The following is a 24,212-nucleotide window of genomic DNA, read 5'->3' as shown; positions in this document are numbered from 1 at the left end:
AAAGATAGGCCTATGCTTCCTACTACCAAATCTAAAAAAGGTAATTTCGGTCGATGCCATTTTGTCTACTTCGACTCACACGTAGCAGCCAACTATTGGGTGGCCTGTCCGACCTTCAGTCCACCAAATACCACGACGCTCTTGTCGACCCTTTTTTCGCTACAAAAAAAACCCTGGTAAGCCTATGTGCTGCTTTGGACAGAATGTCACTGAAATTTTCCGGGCGATGATCGCTGGCCGCGGCCAGCCTTTCGTATAATTGTAAAAAGGTGATATCTCCATGTCCAATATCAATGGCAAACCAATCCAAACGACGGCCCCCATTCTCTTTATGACTTTAATTGTCGTGTATTTTGAAATTAATGCTAGAGATGAATTTGACGGCAAAGCGGCCATATTTCCACGTGGTGATAATACACATGCGCAGAAAGCTCATTTTCCGCACTCGGAACTACTCGGATGTCTCCGCAGTCGACAATGACAGCATGGAGCTTGCGGAATTAGCCGAGGATTGCCGATTGCATTTTCCGGCAAATTCAATAACGACGTTTGCGACAACCGACTTCTTTTTTGGGGGGGGGGGATTTTTTTTTTTTTTTTTGAGAACGGACGAAAATCGGTGCGCGCGCAGGATGTCATCCATAAAATTAAAAAAGTGTGGCCTTACTTAAAGAGGGTAAACATGTTAAGCATAAGCTTATCTTCCACATGGCCCTCTGTTACCAGTCATTCAACAGTACTGGCTTTGTTCCCTACTTCAACCTTTATATGCTGAGTGCTAAGCAAGGAGACAGTAGGTACCATTTTTATGATGGTCTTTGGTATGACCCGTCCAGGGATTGAACCCACAACCTACTGCACTAGAGGCAAGCACACTACCATTTGAGCCATCCAGTCAGTCCATGTAATGAAGTCCATGTTATTTGTAAAATTCAATTAATTCAATTTATGAAACCCTTGCACCCTATGGCTCATCAGAATGAAATGCAATAAAAACATAAAGTCATAAACACAACAACAATACAACTACTAGTAGTAATGATAAAAACTCATCAGACTGACGTTAAACTTAGCTCGGATGCACATTGTAAGTACTTTCATAAGTTGCTTAATTGTTGATAGATAACAATTTTATTAGCTTGAAAACACTTTACTTTGTTTAATAAGTTTTTAACGTATTTCTGCCTAATTGTTCTGTAGCAAAGACATTTTTAAATTATTACAAGAATAAAATGAAATTCATCCTCGATGTCATCTAAAATACATAGTTTACAGGTTCTTAATTTTTATTTGTGTCTGTTTACCTTCCAGTTTCTACAGCTAGATTATGTGATGAAAGTCTAAATTTTGCAATTAATTCCTTAAATCTCTGTATAATAAGCTTATTGAAATAGAATTGCACTGTAAAATTATCAATGAGATGTTGGTACAATGGCCCTTTACTCCTTTTGGATATTTCCCCGGTCAATGTTTGTCTAAAATTATCTTTCAGTCTTTACTCTTTCAAGGCCAGTATAAAATTACCTGACATCTTTTCGTGAAAAATAAACGACAAGCCAAATGTCACCAGTTCATTCCGTACTCAAATTACCCAATCTAAATTTTTTGTTGAGTAGATCTTTATAGCACGCTTATTTATAATACAATTTTTCAGAGAGCGGATTTAAATCAATATTTAAAAATTGTGGCTTTATACTTAAAAGAAGTGGGTATCTCCCAGTTTCATAATGTACTACGTTATGTACAATGAAATAAGTTATCACTGGTTCTCCTTTTTGCACCCAACATTCTTTTAAAAATCCGTATTAAATACTGCACATTTAGTGAACACATTAAAGTTATGATTTTTTAACATGCTACTTATAGCAAACAATGCTCTTTTTTTACCTTGTTCTGCCATATGTTTTTGGGTTTGACAAAACTTGCAAAAAAGTTTTTCATACAGACACAGAACTTGCGTTTCAAATAATAAAATGATAAATCTTTTAAATTATTTAATATTTCAGTTGAAATACCCTCCAGAAACAAATTCTCATTTGAACACTCAACACTTCATTTCTTTAAAAAGTTCATTAGTCTGGTAAATATACATGAATTTAATATTTTTTGTGGAAATATGCTCTCACAGATCACTCAGTTAAAGAGAATCATATCATTGACTGGGACTAGCGCTACCAGCTGGCCCACATCTATGATGACCTCTTGGGCCTGGGGGGCCGTAGGGGACATTTCGTGCTAAGATGACTGCGGCTCTCATAATATTTGGACGGCATAAAGTCTCATGTAATAAACATAGTTAAATGAATTGCCAAACATTTCTTTGAATAACAGACGCATGGCTCGGTCAATGAAAATTAATTTAGAAAAATTACTGAAAATTAAAGGGTTATATGTTGGAGGAAATGCTGTCGAACTAGGCTAAAGTGCCAGGTAATAAAACATTGTTGATAATATTAAATTTGTATTCACATGTATATTTCCGATTTGCCTAGCTCACATTTCTTATCTTATATTTCTAGCTTTATAACATATTTCAATGTGTTCTACATATACGCTTGGTATAAACTATTGTGATCGTAATAACCGTACATCGGTCTCTAAAAAAATGAGCGTAGACTATAATGTAATACACTTACCTCAAAAACGGCGCTGAAAGTCGTTGAGGAACGATTAAGTCTGATTTTGATTGGTTAACTTGGCATCGAGGCTCCTAACCTTGAACTTGACAACACGGAGTAGTGTCAGCATCGTCTACGCTACGTACGTACGTCGGTTGGGTGGAAGACATGATCTTATCCATTGTTTTGTAAAAGAGATTATGCTCAGTTTCCCCGAAATCCATATGCCTCGAAGAATGAAGTTTTTTCTGTGTTTAGTGGTCATAACCTTCGCATTTTTTGGTGAGTTACCTCAAGTTTATATAGCACATACTCTCTAAGACTAAGACTAGATAGCATTCTAAATCATAAATGGTTGAAAATCTGTATTAATTATAAATTAAATGTCATGAAGGACGTAGTATGCCTTTTAGTACTGTGGTATAACGTTGAGTACATAGATTGCTAAACTGGAAAGAAGCTATTAAATTCTTTAGATTTTTCATTCATATATAAAGTTAGAAACTGAGTTGTGTGCAGCAGGGAAGTCATTGTAAGAATTTCAGCTTGAATGATGGTGGAATTTGAAAGCAACTTGCTGAAGTGTGAGTTAGCTATTAAATTTTCCAAAATATTTTACAGAAATATGGAAAGTGTCAGAAAGAAGGATAGGAAGTTGTTTACTTTGAGAAAAATACTGTTTACCCCAGGAAAATTTATAAAGTATGAGTTTTAGCAGTGAGTGTGTGTAGGCTGGGGGAGGGGGGGTGATGCAAGTATACTAGTAAGTATCAATGTAAATTAAAGTCATTGTGTATGAAAGTAAGCCTCCAATGCGTTAACGCTCTGAGTAACAACAATATCACATTTGCTAGAAGGTAAAACAGTAAAAATGAAGAAAACGTCAAGATTCAATTGTCAGATGAAAATAACCATCAAAATACTTTTTGGCACTGGAAAATGGCAATTTCACAAATAAGTCAATAACTGAACTGGTAACAGATAACAGTAATATTCTTACTGAACAAAAGAAGATTCTCAAGGAAACTGCACACTTTAATGAAAATTTATTTAAGAAACAAAATCACAAATCCATATAGTCCTAAAAACTTGACTGAAAAATATTGAAACTCCAAATTTGACTAACACAGTAGCATCCTCGCTCGAAGGAAAGATAAACTGGGCTGAACTCTATACAATGTTAAAACAAATGAAAAACTAGATGGTGTCGATGGGTAGCCATCGCATATCCCCGCACTTCCCCATATTATCAAGAGCAGCTCACCCCTAGGGACGACTTACCACACACGCACATACACACACACATACGCACACACATACACACACATTGTCACATAGTGGTGTGTCATACACATTGCGTAATATTATCCAATTAGAATAAAGCGCGGCTGTGTGCTGCAGTTGAGTAATTATTAACAACGTGTTGTCTGGTGTGTGCTCGTAACATTACACGGTGCCAGAAGTGGGATGAAGTCCATGAACTAAGTAATGATGATAACAGTGCAGTTATCGTCATTACTTAGTTCATGGACTTTTACGGTAGCTCTACAACAACTTTTGAAGTGGTTGTTACCTTTACACTTGTAACATGTCCGTCCCCATGCTGGGCAGTCTGTGTGCAGATTTGGACCATGGTTTCTCTTACAACGACATTTCGTGCTAAGATGACTGCGGCTCTCATAATATTTGGACGGCATAAAGTCTCATGTAATAAACATAGTTAAATGAATTGCCAAACATTTCTTTGAATAACAGATGCATGGCTCGGTCAACATGAAAATTAATTTTGAAAAAATACAGTAATGAGTATTTTATGGGAACAATAGAGCTGAGTATAGGCAGTGTGTCCAGGAATGAAGATCAGCGTGTATGGTTTGAAAATGTAAAGGTAGCTGACTCTCATATTAGAATGAAGATAGACACAGGTGCAGAAACTAGTTCAATACCCCAGAAAATATGGAGAAAGATAGCAGGTAGACCCGAACTAGAACAATCTCATACCATACTTAGAGCATTTGGTGGTGCAGTGGTAGAGCACATTGACAGAGCGAAAGTAGATATGAGCATGTCAAATGGACGTAAAACCATTGGAGAAGTATTTGTTACAAAACAAAAAACAGTGCCAGTGATGGGACTGCAAGTTTGCATTGCTCTAGGTCTTGTTTCAGTGGAGAAACAAAGGAATCTTGACTCAGTAACTGCATCAATTACACAAGATTCAGTAGAAAAGGGATCTTATAAAAGTGCTTTCACAGGCCTGGGAAAGTTCCCTGGGCAGTATCACATCTCATTGAAGCAGGGTGCTAAGGGTCACATTGCTCCTACACACAGAGTTCCACAGAAGAGACAAGGAGACAAGAGACAAGGAGTTATTGAGAAGGTGGACCACCCCACAGATTTTATTAGCAATATACAGAGAAGAAAGACGGTTCCATAAGGTTGTGCCTCAACCCCCAACATCTCAACAAAGAGATAAGAAGGGAACATTTCAATATGCCAACATTCGAATCAGTAGCAGCGCAGATAGGAGGAAATAAAGTCTTCACTATCATTGATCATGATTCCTATTACCAAGTGGAATTAGATGACTCCAGTTCAGAACTTACTACTTTTTCCACACCTTTTGGACGCTATAAATTTAGACACATGCCATTTGGAATTACGAGTGCTGCAGATATTTTGCAGAAAAATGTTTACCGTGTCTTTAAAATAAATACGCTATAGCAGATGACATTCTGATAGCAACAGAGACAGTTGAGGAACACAATCAAATCCTGGGAGAAGTGATCAAAGTGCCATGGAGAATAATGTTCGTTTTAATGCCAAGAAAATGCAGTTGAAACAAAACAGTGTACTAGTATCATATTTTGGGATGATTGTTGGAGCACAAGGAATCCGACCAGACCCAGAGAAGATTCGCTCAATTTTGGAAATGCCAGACCCAACTGATACTGAGGCAGTGAAGCGTTTAACAGGAATGTTGAATTTCCTATCACCATTTATTCCAAATAAGTCTTCTACCATGAGTCCAATCAGCAGTTTGTTGAAAGCTGGAGTACCTTGGAGTTGGGGACCAGAGCAGAAAGCTGCCATGCAACAAATAAAAGATGTACTCTCAGTAACTAGTGCTGAAGTTGTTTGAGCCATCCAAGCCAGTGACAATACAAGCAGACGCATCATCTACGGGATTAGGTGTATGTCTATTATAAGATGGTCGACCTATTGCTTATGCCTCACGTGCATTAACTGATACAGAGACGAGATACGCACAGATCGAGAAGGAACTTTTAGCTATTTTGTATGCAGCAGCAAAGTTTCACCATTATATTTATGGCAATGAGGTTATGGTGGAGAGTGACCACAAACCCCTAGAGGCAATTATAAGGAAACCACTACACCAGGTGTCTCCTAGAATGCAAATGATGTTGTTAAAATTGATGAAATACAATCTATGTGTGACATATGTACCAGGTTCAAAGTTGTACATTGCAGACACGCTGTCACGTGCATATGTTGATGACACATCTAAGGAGAGCATAGATTCTCAGTTACAAGAGGGACAGTACAGGATTCATACTGTTACTCAGTATTTGCCAGCATCCATGCACAGGATTCAGGAACTTCGAGATGCTACTCAGAGTGACCACAGCCTCCAGCTGGTCCATAACCATATCGTGAATGGTTGGCCTCAGCATAAGTCTTCCCTAGCACCAGAAATTCAGGCATATTGGAATTTAAGGGGACAAATGCATGTGGAGGAAGGACTGATATATGCTGGAGAGCGACTTATAATTCCTGTTGCCATGAGACAAGAAATGCTTGTTACACTTCATGAAGGACATGCCGACAGTGAAAAGTGCAAAGCACGAGCCTCTGAAATTATGTATTGGCCTAATATCAACAAGGACATAGAGACCAAGATTGCTGATTGCCCAGTATGTGCCACATATGCGCATCAGAATCCCAAGGAACCAATGATTCCACATTCTTTGCCAACTCGTCCATGGTCAAAGCTGGGTTCAGATATATTTGAGTTTGCAGGCCATGATTACTTGTTGATAGTTGATTATTATTCAAAGTTTCCTGAAGTTGTCAAGCTGCAAAACAAAACAGCAGCTGGTGTTATTGCAGCAATGAAACCAGTGTTTTCAAGGCATGGTATTCCAGATACCTTAGTTAGTGATAATATGCCTTACAATAGTGCTACTTTTAAGCAGTTTGCGAAAGAGTGGGGATTCACTTGTGTTTATACTAGTCCCACTTATGCTAAGTCTAATGGTCAAAGTGAGCGATTTGTGCAGTCAATTAAAGGAATGCTTAAGAAAGCATAAGCAGAGGGTAAAGATCCTCACATATCGTTGTTAGAATACAGAAATACACCTTTAGCTGGTATAGGCTCATCACCAGCTCAATTGTTAATAAGTAGGAGGTTAAAAGATAAAATGCCTACTACAAATAACTTGCTGCAACCAAAGATGGTAAATGATGCACAGTCAAAGTTGCACAATCATCAGCAAAAGCAGAAATTTTATTATGATAGAAGTGCTAAATATCACCAGTCATTTAATGTGGGAGATAGTGTTCGTGTGAATTTAGGACAAAATTGGGAATATGCCAGAGTGACAGATATTCATAATACGCCGAGGTCATATGAGGTGACTACTCCGGATGGACATTCATATCATAGAAACCAACGCATGATAAACAAGTCTCCTGACTCTGTGCCCGAGTCGCATGTTATGGATACTGAACCATCAGATACTAGTATGAGTAAAACAGTGCACCAGAACAATGAAACTGGAAAACAAATTGCTCAGCCACAAATGTGTAGGCGTAGTACTCGAGAGAGACATCCGCCTAGGTGGCAAGCAGATTATGAAATGAAGTGACTGCATGTTTATTTGTTGTTATATTAAAAAAAAAAAAAAGAAAAAAAAACTTGTTGATTGTACACAGTACCTGTAACACATTTAAATGTATGTGTGTAAGAAAGACACTGTTGAAAAGTACTGCATTGACTTTATGCACTCAGGAAGATTAACATTGACTGTTTACTAGGGGAGACATGTTGTGTTTAATGTTATTGCACTAATCATAAAATGCATTTTGCTGATCAGAGACAGTCATAACAGAACTTTTACTTTTATTTGTATTTTATTACTTTAACTAAGGTGGTAATACAATGTTTAAGATAAGCATGTGTATCACATTTTGTAGATAGACATATAAGTAATTGGTAAGTGATTGTCTGTATGTTAATTAGTTTTTTTTCCTTTAAAAGGGGGGGATGTCACATAGTGGTGCGTCATGCACATTGCGTAATATTGTCCAATTAGAATAAAGAGCGGCTGTGTGCTGCAGTTGAGTAATTATTAACAACGTGTTGTCTGGTGTGCGCTCCTCCGCTCGTAACGTTACACACATCACTGCTTCATCCAATGGTATTTAAATATATAAATATAAAAAAATCTTTATCTATATAGATAGAAAAATACATGTATTACCCTAAGCCACTCCACTATCTTGAATTTTGAAAGAAAAGAAAACAACAAGGTAACACTGGTGATTCATTTATGTGATTGCACAGTTCAGATACCATTGCAATAGTTGAATGTGCAATGAAAATTGGTGGAAATCTAATTGATAGACACTTTTCTGAAGTTTGCAAAATCAAACTAGGCCACCTCTTGGGGTCTAAGGTCCCATGTCTTGTACATGTCAAGGGCCATGCTGATCTCTACTAGTATAGAGGTCAAGTGCTTGATATCTTACTGTAGTGATGTCATATAAAACACTTTGGAAATTAGCAGTTCAGTCTTGTCTTATTACATAGCAGTTTGACTGCAATTATTTTCTTTACAAATGTAAATGAACATTTTGTTTTTCAGCTGGATATGCTCAGATCAATTCAGCAACCACATTACGGTAAGTGACTTAACGAAACAACATATTGTTAAGGGATAATTTGTAACATACAGTATATGCTTTGTTTAAAGCAGTATGTTACATTATTTTTGCTGGAAATTATTCACTTATATGTCAAAATCCTATGTAACCTAGGTGGGCTCAATCCCAAATTTAACGAAAGGCCAAAAAATTTGTCAGACTGAAACAAAATTAAAGGTTTTTTCATTTTTCAATTGTAGACAATAAAACTTCTGAAATAATATCTTTTACACATATGTATATCTTTACCTCCACCAAGGAGGTTTTTTTTCCACCCCTGTTTGTCTGTTTGTCTGTTTATCTGTCTGTCATAACTCTAAAAGTTATGGACCCATTTTGATGAAATTTTCAAGAACTGTCAGAAGTGGGCCAAGGAAGAGATGATTAGTGTTTGGTGGTGATCTGGATCTTAATCAATCAATATTCAAAAATCAATCTTCAACATAGCTCAAAACATTATGGACCTATTTTGATGAAATTTTCAGGGTAGGTCAGAAATGGGTTAACTTAGAAGTGATTAGTTTTTGGTGGTGATCCAGATCAATAATCAATCAATAATAATTTTAAAAAATGCTGCCTTGGCAGAGGTCTGAGCTCTCGGAGTTTAGTTTATATATATTTCATACTTTTTGCAACAATATTAAGGCAGAAAAAAACATATCTCCATGTTAAGTTGTTTATTACTTAATGAAAAGAGTATTTTAGAATGATATCAGAATGCAATACAAGAATGAAGAACATGTAGCCAGTAATATCAAATGTCTATCCATAAAATATCCATAAATGTGAAAATAATTTCACCTGTTGTGTTTACATATGCATTGCAAAACAGCAATGTGAGGTGATGGGGACTGTCCAGCCAAAACTGAATTCTTTTTTCATTTGTTTCTTTTTGATAAAGAAGAAACTGTGAGCCTTCCAAGTTCATGTGCACTTTAGGCCAACCCCTGGTTGTGAATAGTAGGTGTTTGGGAATTGTGAAAACCTGTTCTTAATAAAGCAGTTGGATTAATGTTGCTGTTAATCTTCAAGATAACTGTAGTACTCCTGACACTTGGCACACAATATTTTCCTTTTTCGGATTGTTTGTCAGCCAGGTCCTACCTTCTTTCCAATTGTCGCTAAACTTCCAATCAGTCCGTTTCTCTTCCCCACGTTGTTTTATCAACAAGTGACACTAAGTTACTAGGCATTTTCGGCAAATGGTCAACCTCAACATAAAATTTTCAAATTTGCTCTAGAATCTAACAAAGGGTGTCATTTAAAAGCAGATCAGTTGAAGTTTTTGGAACTACTGGAGTTTTTAGAATATCTTTTGATTTTAGTTAAGAAAAATTATGTCAAATGTGGTCCTTTTTATAGCTTATTTTTCATGATCCAGTCAACAAATTTAAATTGTGAAAATTTTGTTCTTAAAATACATTAACAAAATTTTGTAGTATATATTAACAATGGGCAAATGTCTAATATTCAACAAAAAAGAAAAAAATTGACAGAGCTCTTAGCATAAAAAAAAAATTGGCAAGCTTTTGGTGTGCAGGTCAATGTACGTCCATTACAGTAAAAACACATTTTTTTAGTTATTTTACTAAAAAAAGATGTTACAAAATGCTGATTTTTTTGCAAAGCACACTTTCACTCCTCTCAATAATAGTACACAAAATTTTGTTTTACCATGTTTTAATTTTATGTAAATAATAGAACAGACGTACACACTTTTGCGTAAGGGGCGTACATTTTGTGATGTACATCAAGTACAAAGGGTTTTACTCTTGAACAGAAAGTGATTAATTAGAAATTTACCATCCCGTCTTACGCATACTGCATAGTTTATGTATCACTGATGAACAATTGGTATGTAAAATAAATATTTCAATTCAAATTCAGATTATTGGGTTTGGGAATATAAATTAGCACATTGATAAAAAAAAACATTCTTGAATTAATATATCAACATCTTATGTGTTCATCATCATCATTGATGCTAATTATGTCATCTTCATCTATGTTGTGCTGGTCAGAAATGAGAACATTCTAGAATTTGGTAGAACATCCTAAAAATCAGTAGATAAAACATTGTAGAATTCAGTATGAATACAATTGAATTCAAGATGTTTATGGAATCTGCTATCAATGGTAATGTATAGAAAGATCTAGAAACTCCTAAGGGCTTCCATATTTAGGCTATATATATATATATATCTGTCATGTCCACTACTGCTTGCTGATTACTGGATACTTCTTGCTGCACTTACTGAAGTTGTGTAGAGACCTTACTGAGAAAAAGCATTTGTGAAGTTATCAACTACCATAATAAGCACTTTGATCACCTTAAAGATAATATTAATTTTATTAAACAGATTATTTTCACGGAGTACAAGTACATAAATTTTCAAGATAGAAGTACAGAACAGTTTATTAAAAATCTGATTAAAGTATATCTCCAGGTAAAGGAGGGGTAAACAGATGATCTCACTCATCCAGGTAACCCTTTGAGGAATGAACTGTTACTTTTTATTGCTTTATTACTCCCCACTTGATTGAGTAAGTCTTTAATCAAAGTGCATCTCTAGGGAGAGGTGGGGTAAACAGATTATCTCGGTTGTCCAGGTATCCCTTTGATTATTTGTCACTTTTAATTGCTTGACCACTACCCACCTGCTCACCTTCCCACCACACTAAAAAAATTCATAAAATATCTGTTTACCTGTTCATCTGTTTACCCCCACCTTTACCTGAAGGATAGGTGGTTATAATTTGATTAGATATTTAATAAATCTTCCTGTACTTGTATTCAATGAAAAAAGAATTTGTTATAAAATAATTTGTTCCATGATGAAGTCTGCAGTCTAGATATATGCTTCCCTCACTTTCTGAAGCATATGAAAATTATTGTAAGACAGTAGCTACTGACAAAAAAATCAGTCGTAGTAAGTTTTGTGAGTTACATCCTAAACATGTAAAATTGTTTGAATCCATACCACATAATATGTGTTTATGCGTGTATCATGAAAGTGTCCGACATCTATTAAAGGCTCTACATGGTTATTCCGATCTCCCTCAAATTATTTCAGAGTTCATTGGAAAAAGTTGTATGCCAGCCAGATTCAAAAAATTGTTTGCAGCAAAAGTGTGTTGAATGAAGAGATAGAATTCTGGAATTCTTGAATAGAAATACCCTAGACAAGTATTTGTTGGCTATATACCATCCATAAGCCATTATGATGGTATCAGATTTGCTGGCCCAGTTATCAAAAGAGAAAGTTATTATGCTGTTTTTTACATTGATTCTGTAAATTTCTATGTAGGAAGAGTTATAGAATCATGCACTTGTTCACATTTCAGCTTTCATCATATTAAAATGAAGTTTCTGGCACAAAATCTGCTTAATCCTCCATCTTTTGTGCCTCCACCTTTTTGTTTGTAGGTCCTCTTGTTTTAAAAGGAAATGGACCATTTACCATAGGGAATTTTAACAAAATTTGAAGAAATTAAGAGAGTTTAGTTCAAGGTTTTCAACAATTTTGTTTAATCCAAAAAAAAAAAAAAAGAAATTTAATAAACTTCTACAAATAGATGAGAAGTTTTGTCATGTGACATACTATTTTACTTTGAATAAAATTATATTTGATTTAGATTGTTGTTATTCATAACTACTTGTCTAATGTTGCTTCAATGTAAACTTTAAAAACTATGAATTAAGTAAGAGTAGTGTAATTACTAAATACAGTTTAGGTACTTCATAAATGCAATTTTATTTTTATGTACATCCGTTGTGTTCATACAAGTACGTCTATTACGACCAAACTGTACGTCTGTTACATGAAACAAAGTATTCCAGCCCAGTCATTATAATCAAACTGTTAACTTAACCTGATATTTTATCAACCTTAACATGTTTTGTGCACTATATATTTTTTTCAAAAATTTCACAGAGTTTTTGAGTTGAATAAAGCAAGTTGAAAAATCTCATTTGTACGCATACGTCCGTTACAGGGGTGTTTTCAGTATGCTACATAGCCATGCAAAGGAGTTGAAACATGTTATTTTATAAAGTAATATAACCACCTAAGACGCACATACAGGCCACAAGAAATTGGCCTCAAATGTACAGGATTTTGTGCAGTGCACTCCCAAAGTGTGCAAAATGTACGTCCGTATCGCCGGAATTGCCCTACTATTCCAGCAGATAACATTATGGCTAAGGCTGTTTTTCAGAGATTAACTACAAACTGGCAGATCTCTACATTTATTTCTCTGAATAAGAGGCCTGGAGTCTCCTAAGAGACCATTCCCAGACCCTATTGTACTAACTTCGATCGAACTATCTCCGAGGGGATTCTCGCTTAATTGCAACTTAGGCGGCTTAGATGTCTGTTACGTCTACTGAGGCTGATAGTGGGTAATTACCTATCGTTTAGCAGCTTGGGGCATCCCAGGCGTGTAAGCCACTTGGGCTGAAAGCAATTTAGCGAGGGACCCCGTGGAGATAGACCGATCCTGTTAGATCGATCTAGGGATGGGAACCCAGTCTAAGACAGCTGTCGGTTCGACTGACAAAACTTACTCTGATGATCTCTTATGATCTGTAATCTCTGATGACAATAGAGAGTTCTTCTCCTTGTATACAAATACACAGGAAAAAAAAACATTACAGTGATTCCTCAATTAAAGCAAGTCAGAGATATTGAAGTCAATAAACGGAATTGAGACATTACTCAAGGCCTTTAAAATATTTAAACTGAAGCTATATAAACAACATGCATAAATACATTCAATCCTTTTAAAACTTGGTTACAGTTCTTTCCAATGAATGAAATAAAAAAAAACAGTTTCATTTAATATCATAACTGAGACATCTGAACATTCTTAACCAAACATTGATATAATTTGATTTAAATGTGGAAGTTTCTAAAATGAAATTAAGCTATGAAATCACCTCTATGAGACATTCATTTTAAGTATATCAAGTTCAAGACACCATTTTTTTAAACAAAGGTTTAGATATGCTTGGGCAGATCAAGGATTATTTGGGGGGGGGGGGGGGGGGCGAAGATGCTAAGCCCTGCTGCCTCCCCATGCCCCCTCACTTGGTGTGGGGTTCTCTGAAGGGCCCTAAAATTTTTGGTATTTTAGAGAGCAAACCGTGCCATTTGGTACAGTTAAGAACTATGATTCAGCTAGTCAAAATTCTAATTACAAGAGGGGACCAGAAATCAAAGGCTGTTAAATATTATGTGATACTGCATCAAAATTGTAGAAAACCCTATTTTGGACACTGTTGCCATGATGACCATGAAGGGAAAACCTTGTTATTTATTATTCTTAAACAGAAAAAAAAAAGAAACAGGACTAAAATTCAGCTTGAGCTGGAAAAGCAGTTTAATTGACATCTTTTTTCGGGAGGTTACACATTTTTGTGAAATTTTCATTTTTCACATTCTGTCATTTTCACTGTGGGTCATAGAACTCCCACAGGCATGAGGCAGAACGGAAACATCCACATCCGTATTACCTGATGTGCATAATTGTACCACCAGCGTAGGCGTTGGTGGTACACATGGTTTTAGTCCCGACCCGCATGTTCCACCGGCTCCGCTGCCATGACATCATCACCGCTTCTCCTCCTACAGACTTTAGGTTGGTTACCTATAATCTCAACTCGTTCCACGTAAAATTTGGCCTTCGTCGGTGCTGGGGTCTAGGTGTGGTGCTCATTGCAATGCACCCTTGTCCAAAAATGGCAAAAATAAATGCTAATTATCTACCCTATGGAAGGAATTATGGGAAAAATTTCTACAGACGGCTGACCGAAAGTCATATGTGGAGATTTCAAATATGCCCTTGGATTTGACCTTTGACCTTTATTTCAAAGTCAAATGGGCCAAAATTTTCAAAAAACGAAATTTTTTTCCAAAAAAAATTATTTGCACTGATATTCAGAAACTACACAGACCTAACTTATAATATTATTGGAAAGTGTTACCCTTCGGGTCATCTTTCATCTCCGTGAATTTGGTGTCAGTCGGTGCATTTTCACGGGAGTAGCGGCCATAAGATACCGAAACTGAAAACTGTCTCTTATTCGGGAACCGTTAATGCTAGAGACCCATTCTTTTTTGCATTTTGTAGAGCATGTAAAGCCCAACACTGAAGGTGGTCTCCGTTTTTTTTATTTCCATACGGTTTTTGAGTTATGCTGTATCAAAAAGTACATTTTGGTGGTGAAAGCAAAATGTGCAATATGGTAATGTATAATAAATTTTGAACCTCTGGAAAATAAAACATAAGGCTTGGCGAGGCAAACAACTTCTGGTCAAAAATGACATTATTTCATGAACATCTGGAACTTCTGAGCACCTCCCATTGCAAGAATTTCAACCAAAATTAATATCTTTTGACAGGAAATTTATGGTGCATTATTGTAACTCTAAAATTGTAACATTTAGTCCCTTATATATCTAAAACCAGCAGAGATAGGACCATAGTTACTATTGAAGTTGACTGTGACCTTGAAATTGACCTTTGACCTACTTTTCACCATGAACTAAACTTTGCAACATATAAGTCCCTTATATCTCCAAAACTGGCAAAGAAACGCCCATAGTTACTTTGAACTTGAACAGGAAGTCATATATTGGCAATTTAACTGTGACCTTAAAATTGACCTTTGACCTACCATAAACTGAACTTTACAACTCTTTTAATGCTTATACTTTCAAAACTGGCAAAGATACGCCCATAGTTACCATTGAATTTGAATAGGAAGTCATTAAAGGCAATTTTACCATGACCTTAAAATTGACCTTTGACCTACTTTTTCACCATGAACTGAAGTTTGCAAATTTTTGTTCCCTTTTATCTCCAAATCTGGCAGAGATAGGTCCATAGTGACTATTGAACTTGAATAGGAAGTCATATACTGGCAATCTAAGTGTGACCTTTAAATTGACCTTTGACCTACTTTTTATCATGAACTGAACTTTGTTAATTTCTTTCCCTTTTAACTCCAAAACTGGCAGAGATAGCTCCATAGTTACTATTGAAGTTGAATGGAAGACATATACTGGTAATCTTACTGTGACCTTGAAATTGACCTTTGACCTTTTTTTCATGATAAACTGGTCTTTGCAAATTTTCTGATCTTTATATCTCCAAAACTGGCAAAGATATGCAGGTAGTTACTATTAAACTTGAATAGGAAGTCATATACTGGCAATCTAACTGTGGCACTTAAATTGACCTTTGACCTAATTTTCACCATTAAATGAACTTTGCAAATTTTACTTCCCTTTTATCTTCAAAACTGGCAGACAAAGGTCCATAGTAATGAAGTTAAATAGGAAATCATATACTGGTAATCTGTGACCTTGAAATTGACCTTTGACCTACTTTTCATAATAAACTGCACTTTGCATATTTTCTGATCTTTATATCTCAAAAACTGGCAAAGATACTCCCATAGTTGGTATTGAACATGAATAGGAAGTCATATACTGGCAATCTAACTGTGACCCTGAAATTAACCTTTTACCTAATTTTCAGCATAAACTGATCTTGTAAATTTTCTTTCCCTTAGATCTCAAAAACCGGTAGAGATACACTCAAAGTTGTTGTTTAACTTGAATAGGAAGTCATACACTGTCAACCTAACTGTGACCTTGAAATTGACCTTTGACCTACTTTTTATGATGAACTGCTTTTTGCATGTTTTCTGGCCTTAAAATCTCCAAAATTGGCAAAGAAATGCCCATGGTTACTATTGAACTTGAATAGAAATTCATATACTGTGATGATGAAATTGACCTTTGACCTACTTTTTCACCATGAACTGAGCTTTGCATATTTTCTTGCCCCTCATATCTTCAAAACTAGCAGAGATGTGCCCGGTGTTGCCCCTAGGTTTTCTCTTTTGTCAGCATATATGCAACACTGACAACACATTTTAAGGAAAACCAATAGGCCTATTGTCTAGAGAATCACAGGAGTGATCAATGTTAGGAATATGCAGGTCAATTTGAAAATCTGCTTGATTGTACCATTTTTTGTTATATTTTTTTTTTTTTTTGCATATTTTGAGAACTTGTTGATTGCATTGCAAGCACAAGACTGGTGGTGGTGTCCCTTTTTTTTTTTTTTTTGGGGGGGGGGGGTCCATACGAATGCGCTTACTCCAGCTGATAGTACAATATCCTGAGGCGGTATCGCCTCTCTGATCCTCTAGTTAAAATTGTTTTGTCTTTGGTGTTAAGCATAGTGTATTATCACATCAGAATTGACAGTAGCAGTTCATCATTTTATGCTTTTTGTTTGTACATTTGACAGATTTGCTGCCTTATTTAGCATTATTGCTACCTAACAGTGTTCGATATGGAAAGTTTTTAGGACTTTAAACAATAAAATCATTAACTTCTTTATTACATTGTCTTAATGTATGAATGTTCTGCCAGTGATAAAAGTTATTTTTGAAATGTGTATTAAAGTTATCACCACAGCAATGGGACAAGTAATTTAAACTCAAACAGTTAGTATTTTTTAGTAACTGTTAAGTTCTTTTATCCAAAGGTCTCCAGACACACCCCATCCTTGGCCTGTTAGGTAGGTATAGACACCTTTTGCTTTCTGATGGCATGGCTGTGTGTGGAAGAAACAAAGCAGAATTTGAGACATTGTGCTTCTTATTGTGTTAAAATCAATACTTTAAAGTATATAATGATTCCCAATGTCTCTGAAAACAGATTTTCAAATAAATGTTATTTTACTTCAATCCTCTAATTTATGTAAGTTTTTTTTTTTCAAATAATCAGTCGATGGTCTGTGTTGTTGGTATGTGTTTGTGATTTATATGCCTGTGTACAGTGGTGCCTATACATATTACATGCGTGTCTATACATATTTAACTATAACTGGTATCAGATCCATGCACATTTCATTTCATGTTCTTGAGCACTCTTTTCTCATACAGACTTTCCATTGGTGATAATTCTTTCCCTACAGTACAACTAGCTGTTTTGTCTACGTGGTCGAGGTGATTCTTGACTTCTGCTCTGGCACATATTACAGGGCCGTGAAAGAGAGTGTTGATACACTCTCAATCACTGCATGGTAACATTTTACTAGCACTTCATGGTTGACATAAAACATCTTCAAGTGTCACAGAATGTGAAATCTTTGTTGAGCTTTTAAAATAATTTTATCTTTGTTGATGTGCTATTGAAGTTCTTCAGAGACATGAATTTACCAGGAAAGAACTTCATTTGGAATCTTGATGAATTGGCCTATGATAAGGCTCTAATAGGTGGATGAGCTTTTGAAATGACCATGATCAGGTCATTCTTTGTTTTTCAACATTTTTATTGTACCACCAGTGTAGGCGCTGGCAGTGCACATGGTTTTAGTCCCGACCCATCTTGTTTGCCAGCTCCGTCGGCCCCGCCAACATGTCACCGTTACCGCATCTCCTAAACTACAAGACCCTGTGTACCCTTCTCTTGGATTTTGGACACTTATAATCTCAACTTGTTCCATATAAATTTTGGACTTAATCAGTGCTTGGGTCTAGATGTGGCGCTCATCGCAATGCACCCTTGTCCAAAATTGGCGAAATTAAATGCTATATATCTCCCAAACAAGGAATCATGGGAAAAATTTCTACAGATGGTTGACAGAAAATCAAATGTGGAGATTTCAAATATGCCCTTGGATTTGACCTTTGTCCTTCATTTTAAGGTGAAACGGGCCAAAATTTTCTAAAAATTGGTAATTTTTTGTAAAAAAAAAAATTATTTATGCTGGTTTTCAGAAACTACACAGACCTAACCTATAATATTATGGACAGGTATTACCCTTAGGGTCATTTTTGATCGGCTGAGTTTTGGGTCAATAGGTGCATTTTCATGGACGATCGAAGAGGCCATTAAATGCCAAAACAAAAAACTCTTTAATTCTGGAAACATTAATGCTAGAGACCTCTTGTTTTTTGCATTTGATAGAGCTTGTCAAGCCCAACACTGGGTGTGGTGTCCATTTTTTTTCCACAGTTTACAGGTGTGTCTGTACATATTGCCATCACCTGCGTCTGTCATCGCCGTGCACTTTCAGCATAAACACAATAAGTGGAAGACAGTTTTACTTTTTGGCTTAATATTTACAGAGCTGATGAATATTCATAAAACGCAGGTCAAGTTCAAAAATCAGCATTATCGGGCCATTATTTTAGAAGTTATGCTGTTTTTTTTTTTTTTTTCACTTTTCAGCATATATGCAACACTAAACACATTTCAAGGAAAACATATCACTTCTGTTCTCAAACTTACAGGATAGAAACATGGGACTAAAATACAGCTTCAGTAGGCAATGCAGTCTGTTTGGTAAATTTTTCTGGCAATTAAAAAGTTTTTTTTTGAAAATTTAATTTTTCACTTATAAGCATTTTCAAGGTGTGACTAAGAACCTCCATGGGCTTGAAGACACATGCTAGGCATATTTTCTGAAAATCCATGATGCATATATTTTATTATTAAAAATTGATGGCCATTATGCTGTTAAGCATTATGTAATATTGCATCAAAATAGAAGAAAACACAATTTTGGGTACTGCTGCCATGATGACAATTATGGGAAAACCGTGTTAGTTATGATTGTCAAACTTTCAAAAAAGAAACACAGGACTAAAATGCAGCCTGAGTTGGAAAAACAGTCTTATTGGCTTCTTTTTCTGGAAGTTATACATTTTAGTGAAATATTCATTATTATCGTATTGGCATATTCATAGTGGGACTCAGAGCTCCCATGGACTTGAAGCCGAATGGTAATCAAATTTTCTACATGCCCATGCTATTTATAATCAATAATCAAAAATTGGTGATAATTATTTAAAAATCGAAAAAAATTTTTGCACTGCTACTACAAACATGAAAAGGAAACTGTTACTTATTATTATTTTTAACTTACAAGTATGATTTTTAGGATTGGCATGCAGTTCAAATTAGAAAGCCAGCTCAATTGGGTTATCATTTATTATTGAATTTATGCAATTTTGTGTGAAATTTTCATTTTTCTCATTCTGGCATTTTCAAAGTGTGAACTTGAACTCCCATGGGCCTGAAGCCTTATGCTTGTTGCACATTTTACTTACATCGGTATTACCTGTTGAGCATTATAACATTTGATGTTGAATTTGCAGTTAAGCATAATGTACTTTGCATCAGAATTGACAGTAGCCTATTTTGTGCATTGTTATTGAAGTAAACCCAGTTTTGGGCACTGCTGCCATAGTGACCATTAAAGCAAAACCATTCCACTTACTCTTCTCACACTTACAGAAAAGAAACATGGGACTTAAATACAGCTTCAGTTGGAAAATCTGTCATTGATTAATTTTTCTGTAAGTTATACATTTTTTCGTGAAATTTAAGTTTTTCACGTCGACATTTTCAAGGTGTAACTTTAATTTCCATGGGCTATGAAAACCTTTGCTAGTCACATTTTCTGAATACTCATGATATTTTTACTTTATTATTTATAATTGATGGTCATTATGCTGTTATGCTTTATGTTATATTGCATCAAATTTGAAGAAACCCCAATTTGGGCAGTGCCTTCATAGTGACCATTAAAGAAAAATCATGTCACTTACTTTTCTTGACATAAAGATCAAATAAGAAAACCAGCTCTATTTGTTTATCGTTTTTATTGGATTAATGCATTTTTTTTTTTTTTTTTTTTTGGTGAAATTTTCATTTTTCTCAATCTGACATTTTCTAAGTGTGTACTTTAACTCTCATGGGCCTGAAACCTTATGCTTTTACTTTCATCGGTATTACCTGGTGTGCATAATTAAAATTTGAAGTTGACTTTGCAGTTATGTATTATTGCATCAGAATTAACAGTATTCTATTTTGTGAATTATTTTTTTCTACTTTTTTTCTGTACATTTGACAGCTTTGCTGCCTTTTTTTTCCCCTGCCAATGCGCTTGCTTCAGTTGGTGGTACAATACCTGGATGCGGTTTTGCCTCTCTGACCTTCCAGTTAATCAAATGATTTTGGCGATATTAGAAATTTTATTAAGGTCAATTTAAGTTGATATGATCTTGGATTTCTACAGGTCAAGGCTGTACATGGGTTTGATCTGAATATCATGTATATCTGTGACTAATTCTGTTGACTCTGTAGCATCAATAACTTTGCCTCTGCTTTTAATTTATGGATTTCCCCCAGGGTCAGTTCTTGGCCTTTTATCTTATATACTGCACCAACTGAGGAGATTCTTAACAGCCATTATTTCTGTATCATGTGTATGAATCTAAACAGTATGTGATAAACCAGAAGATATAGCATGTTGAGTTCGTAGAAAAGTGTGTAAGTGACCTTTGGAGATGAATGAAATAAAATGGATTCATGCTCAACAATGACAAGTAAGAAATCATCCCCTTTTAAATCCAGATATATATTGCTCCGATGACAAAACAAAAATCACTCACTTTGCATTAAGACATGTTGCTCAAATGTGTCCACAATAGATTCCCCAAAGGAAGAAGAAATACCATTTTCTTTTTATATATATTTATATATATTTGTTTTTGTTTTTATCTTTTTATCTAATTTTACATATTTATTATTTGTGTAATTTTCATTACTTGAGCTTGAATAATAAAGATGTAACACAATGGATTGACTATTAATCTTTCTATATGTATTTATTATTTAACATTGTCAAGTCTGAATAGTAGATTATTTGGTAATCTTTGACAATTATTGTCTTTTTTTTTTTTTTTTTTTTTTCTTTTAAGTGCTAATGACTTGTAACAATATCTATTGCCTTCCTTACAGGATGACAAAAATAGAGAAGACTGATTTTGCTTTATATGATGAAATCAAACAGCTGAAGGCCAAAGTTAAAGACTTGGAGGCAGGGTTAGTATTAGGTGTGATCATACGGGGAGTGTGCATGTGTGATAGAGACAGAGAAAATGTATTATCAGGATCATTGGTTAAAGGGCCAATCCATGGGATTGACTGCCAAAATTAATTTCTAGAGATTCCCTGCACACATTTGAAAATCTCCTACAGTCCTATTCATGTCTTGAAAAGCTTCTTATATTTCCCAATTCATACTCTTCAGACAAAAAAGCCCTTTAAATAATGTTGTTGTTCTTTTAAAGCATATGTTGCATATTTATAGTCTTCTCAGTCCACTTGGGTAACCATTGTCAGTTTACAATGCCTGCATTATACATGACATAATTTATTCTGTCAAAGTAGTCTTAATTTTAAAATGGAATAAAACATAGAAATTCGTAGGTAGAACAAAATTGTTCTTATATCCCAAGAAAATTCACTTTGGTGGGTAATTATATGGAGGGGTCCTTTTTCACAAAAGTAATTAGCCCAGTCAGGTATGTTTTGCAATCCTGTTTCCCACTATTTTGCTTTACAGCTAATATTGTAAAAGGGTTCTTACATAATAGAGTTCTTTCAAAACTGTAGCCTGATTATTTTATTTAAAGTTACTGGAAATAACTTTTTTTTTTAATTTGTGACTTATTTGAATATTATGCTTGGTACTTTTGGTAATAGTAATGAAATTACTTATGCAGTAGTATAGATAAGTCAACTACTAAGTATTCTATAGCAACCTTACAAAAAAATTATTTCACAGAGTGATAGATTAGATCATTTTGCATGGGGTCAAAGAGGTAAATCAGAAAAAACTTATCCTGAATTTTTAAATCTTTTCCCCTGCAAATGCAGTAGGAGAATTTAGTATATGTGGCACCATGTAACTATGGGACCTATAAGCTGACAGTGTAGAAAATTGTACAGATATTTGGTTTTGCAAATTTGTGTATCAGTACAAATTTTGATTAAAAATATACACTGGTGTTGAGAGGACACAATCTGTCTGCTATTTCACATTTCAATACACATTACAATTACAATGTAAAAAATCTTAAGAATTACAGCAACTTACAGATTAACTTTATTAAAACATTAATCATAAACACATAAAAAGGCAACTTTTAAGGGAGAATTAAAAACTGTCATAATAGAATAATTAAAAACTATCAACATAGGTTTAGTCTCGATCCATCCTTTCCACTTGTTCCATCGGCACCATTGTTAGCATGGCTCCCAAACCAAAGGAGTGGTGAAAAAAGTTCCTATAGAAGTCTGATTCAAGGTCATATGTGGAGATTCAAAATATGCCCATGTGTTTGTCCTGCATTTCAAGATCAAATAAGACAAAATTTGGTAAAGACGGGTATTTTCTGTGAAAAAAAATTTGTGCCAATTTTCAGCTATTACATGGACCTAAGTTTTTACAATATAGGGAAAGCTAAGGTCTTAGTTACTCTTAGGGTCTCCTTTAATCCTTTGTGAGTTAGAGGTCAATCAGTGCAATAAATGCCAAAATTCAAACTCTCTCTAATTCTGGAACCCTTGAAGCTATAGACCTTTTGTAAGCTGCATTTTGCTGAGCTTGCTAAGAGTCCCACTGAAGGTGGTGTCGTTTTTTTTTTTTTTTTTTTTTCCTAGACAGTTGAGGAATTGCACTATATCAAATAGCATAATATCGTGATATTCATTGGTGAAAATAAAATGTGAAACACTCTAAAACTGGCAGAGATACATCCATAGTTATTACTGATCTTGAATAAAAAGTCATATATAGGCAATCTTGCTGTGACCTTGGATTTGACCTAAGACTTACTTTTCGCCATGAACTGAATTTTGCAATTTTTTTTACTCTTATATCCAAAACTTGCAAAGTTATGCCCAAAGTCACTATTGAACTTAGATAGGAGGTAATGCATGTGGCTTCATACTGTGAACTTGAATTTGACCTTTGACCTACTTTTTACCACGAACTGAACTTTGCAAATTTTTCAACCCTCATATCGCCAAAACTGGCAGAGAAACATCCATAGTTACTATTGAACTTTGAATAGGAAGTACTACATTGGCAATCTTAATTTGACCTTAAGTTTGACCTTTGACTACTTTCACTTTGCAGAATAATCCGGCCCTTATATCTCCAATTTTGTAAAAAAAATATATATATTCTAAAAACAATCACATACTGAGCATCTTCATCTACACTACACTTGAATTTAACCTTTAGCTTACTTTTCCTTATAAAATACTCTGGCCACATTTACCCAACCCTTGTCCATACTAACACACTTCCATCCATACCTTCCTGCTGGTGGTACCATATCCAGAGGCAGTATCGCCTGTCTGATCCTCTAGTTTATTATACATCAGAATTGACAAAATAACCCATTTTGTGTCTCTTTTTTTCTGCTTTTTGTCTGTTCATTTGACAGCTTTGCTGATGTTTATTATTATTATTATTATTATTATTATTATTATTATTATTATTATTATTATTTGTAATTTGGTTTAAACAAAATATCAATGCTGCCAAAGCCCCAAATGAACATGAATATTGTGGAAGTCTCTTTCACCTAGCTGTTATTGTTTCAGGAGAAAAACATATCCAGAAGTTGGGTTTTTGACTTACAAAGATCGCAAGAGAATACTTGTAAGTATAACCGTCAGTATATATTTATAATGTTATTAATATTGAATTTATAATAATATTAATTCAATATTTATGTTGAACATACATTAAATTCTTCAA

General features: G+C 35.0%; 2 protein-coding genes across 7 annotated transcripts in view; one reads left to right on the top strand and one right to left on the bottom strand.

Moving 5' to 3' along the window:
* LOC106151646 (structural maintenance of chromosomes protein 4) overlaps positions 1–2,725 on the bottom strand; it is an 83,121-nt gene extending 80,396 nt beyond the window's left edge. For all 3 annotated transcript variants that reach the window (XM_086997407.1, XM_086997409.1, XM_086997408.1), the window contains exon 1: positions 2,637–2,725. The gene's annotated coding sequence lies outside the window, so the exon portion shown is untranslated. The remainder of the gene's footprint in view (positions 1–2,636) is intronic.
* Positions 2,726–24,212, top strand: part of LOC106180039 (UDP-glucuronic acid decarboxylase 1) — a 43,804-nt gene continuing 22,317 nt past the window's right edge. For 2 of the 4 annotated variants that reach the window (XM_086997412.1, XM_086997410.1), the window contains exons 1-5: positions 2,735–2,900; positions 8,507–8,543; positions 17,130–17,162; positions 21,398–21,481; positions 24,056–24,113. In XM_086997412.1, coding sequence (XP_086853538.1) covers positions 2,819–2,900; positions 8,507–8,543; positions 17,130–17,162; positions 21,398–21,481; positions 24,056–24,113 — 294 coding nt within the window. In that variant the 5' untranslated portion in view covers positions 2,735–2,818. Of the gene's footprint in view, positions 2,901–8,506; positions 8,544–17,129; positions 17,163–21,397; positions 21,482–24,055; positions 24,114–24,212 lie in introns of all 4 variants that reach the window. The other 2 variants (XM_086997411.1, XM_086997413.1) reach the window with 2 other exon arrangements.

Source organism: Lingula anatina, chromosome 10 (assembly GCF_051362555.1).
Source record: "Lingula anatina isolate TDL-2025a chromosome 10, LinAna3.0, whole genome shotgun sequence".
NCBI lineage: Eukaryota > Metazoa > Brachiopoda > Lingulata > Lingulida > Lingulidae > Lingula > Lingula anatina.
The sequence above is the reverse complement of the archived record's forward strand: the minus strand, read 5'-3'. Positions and strand labels throughout refer to the sequence as shown.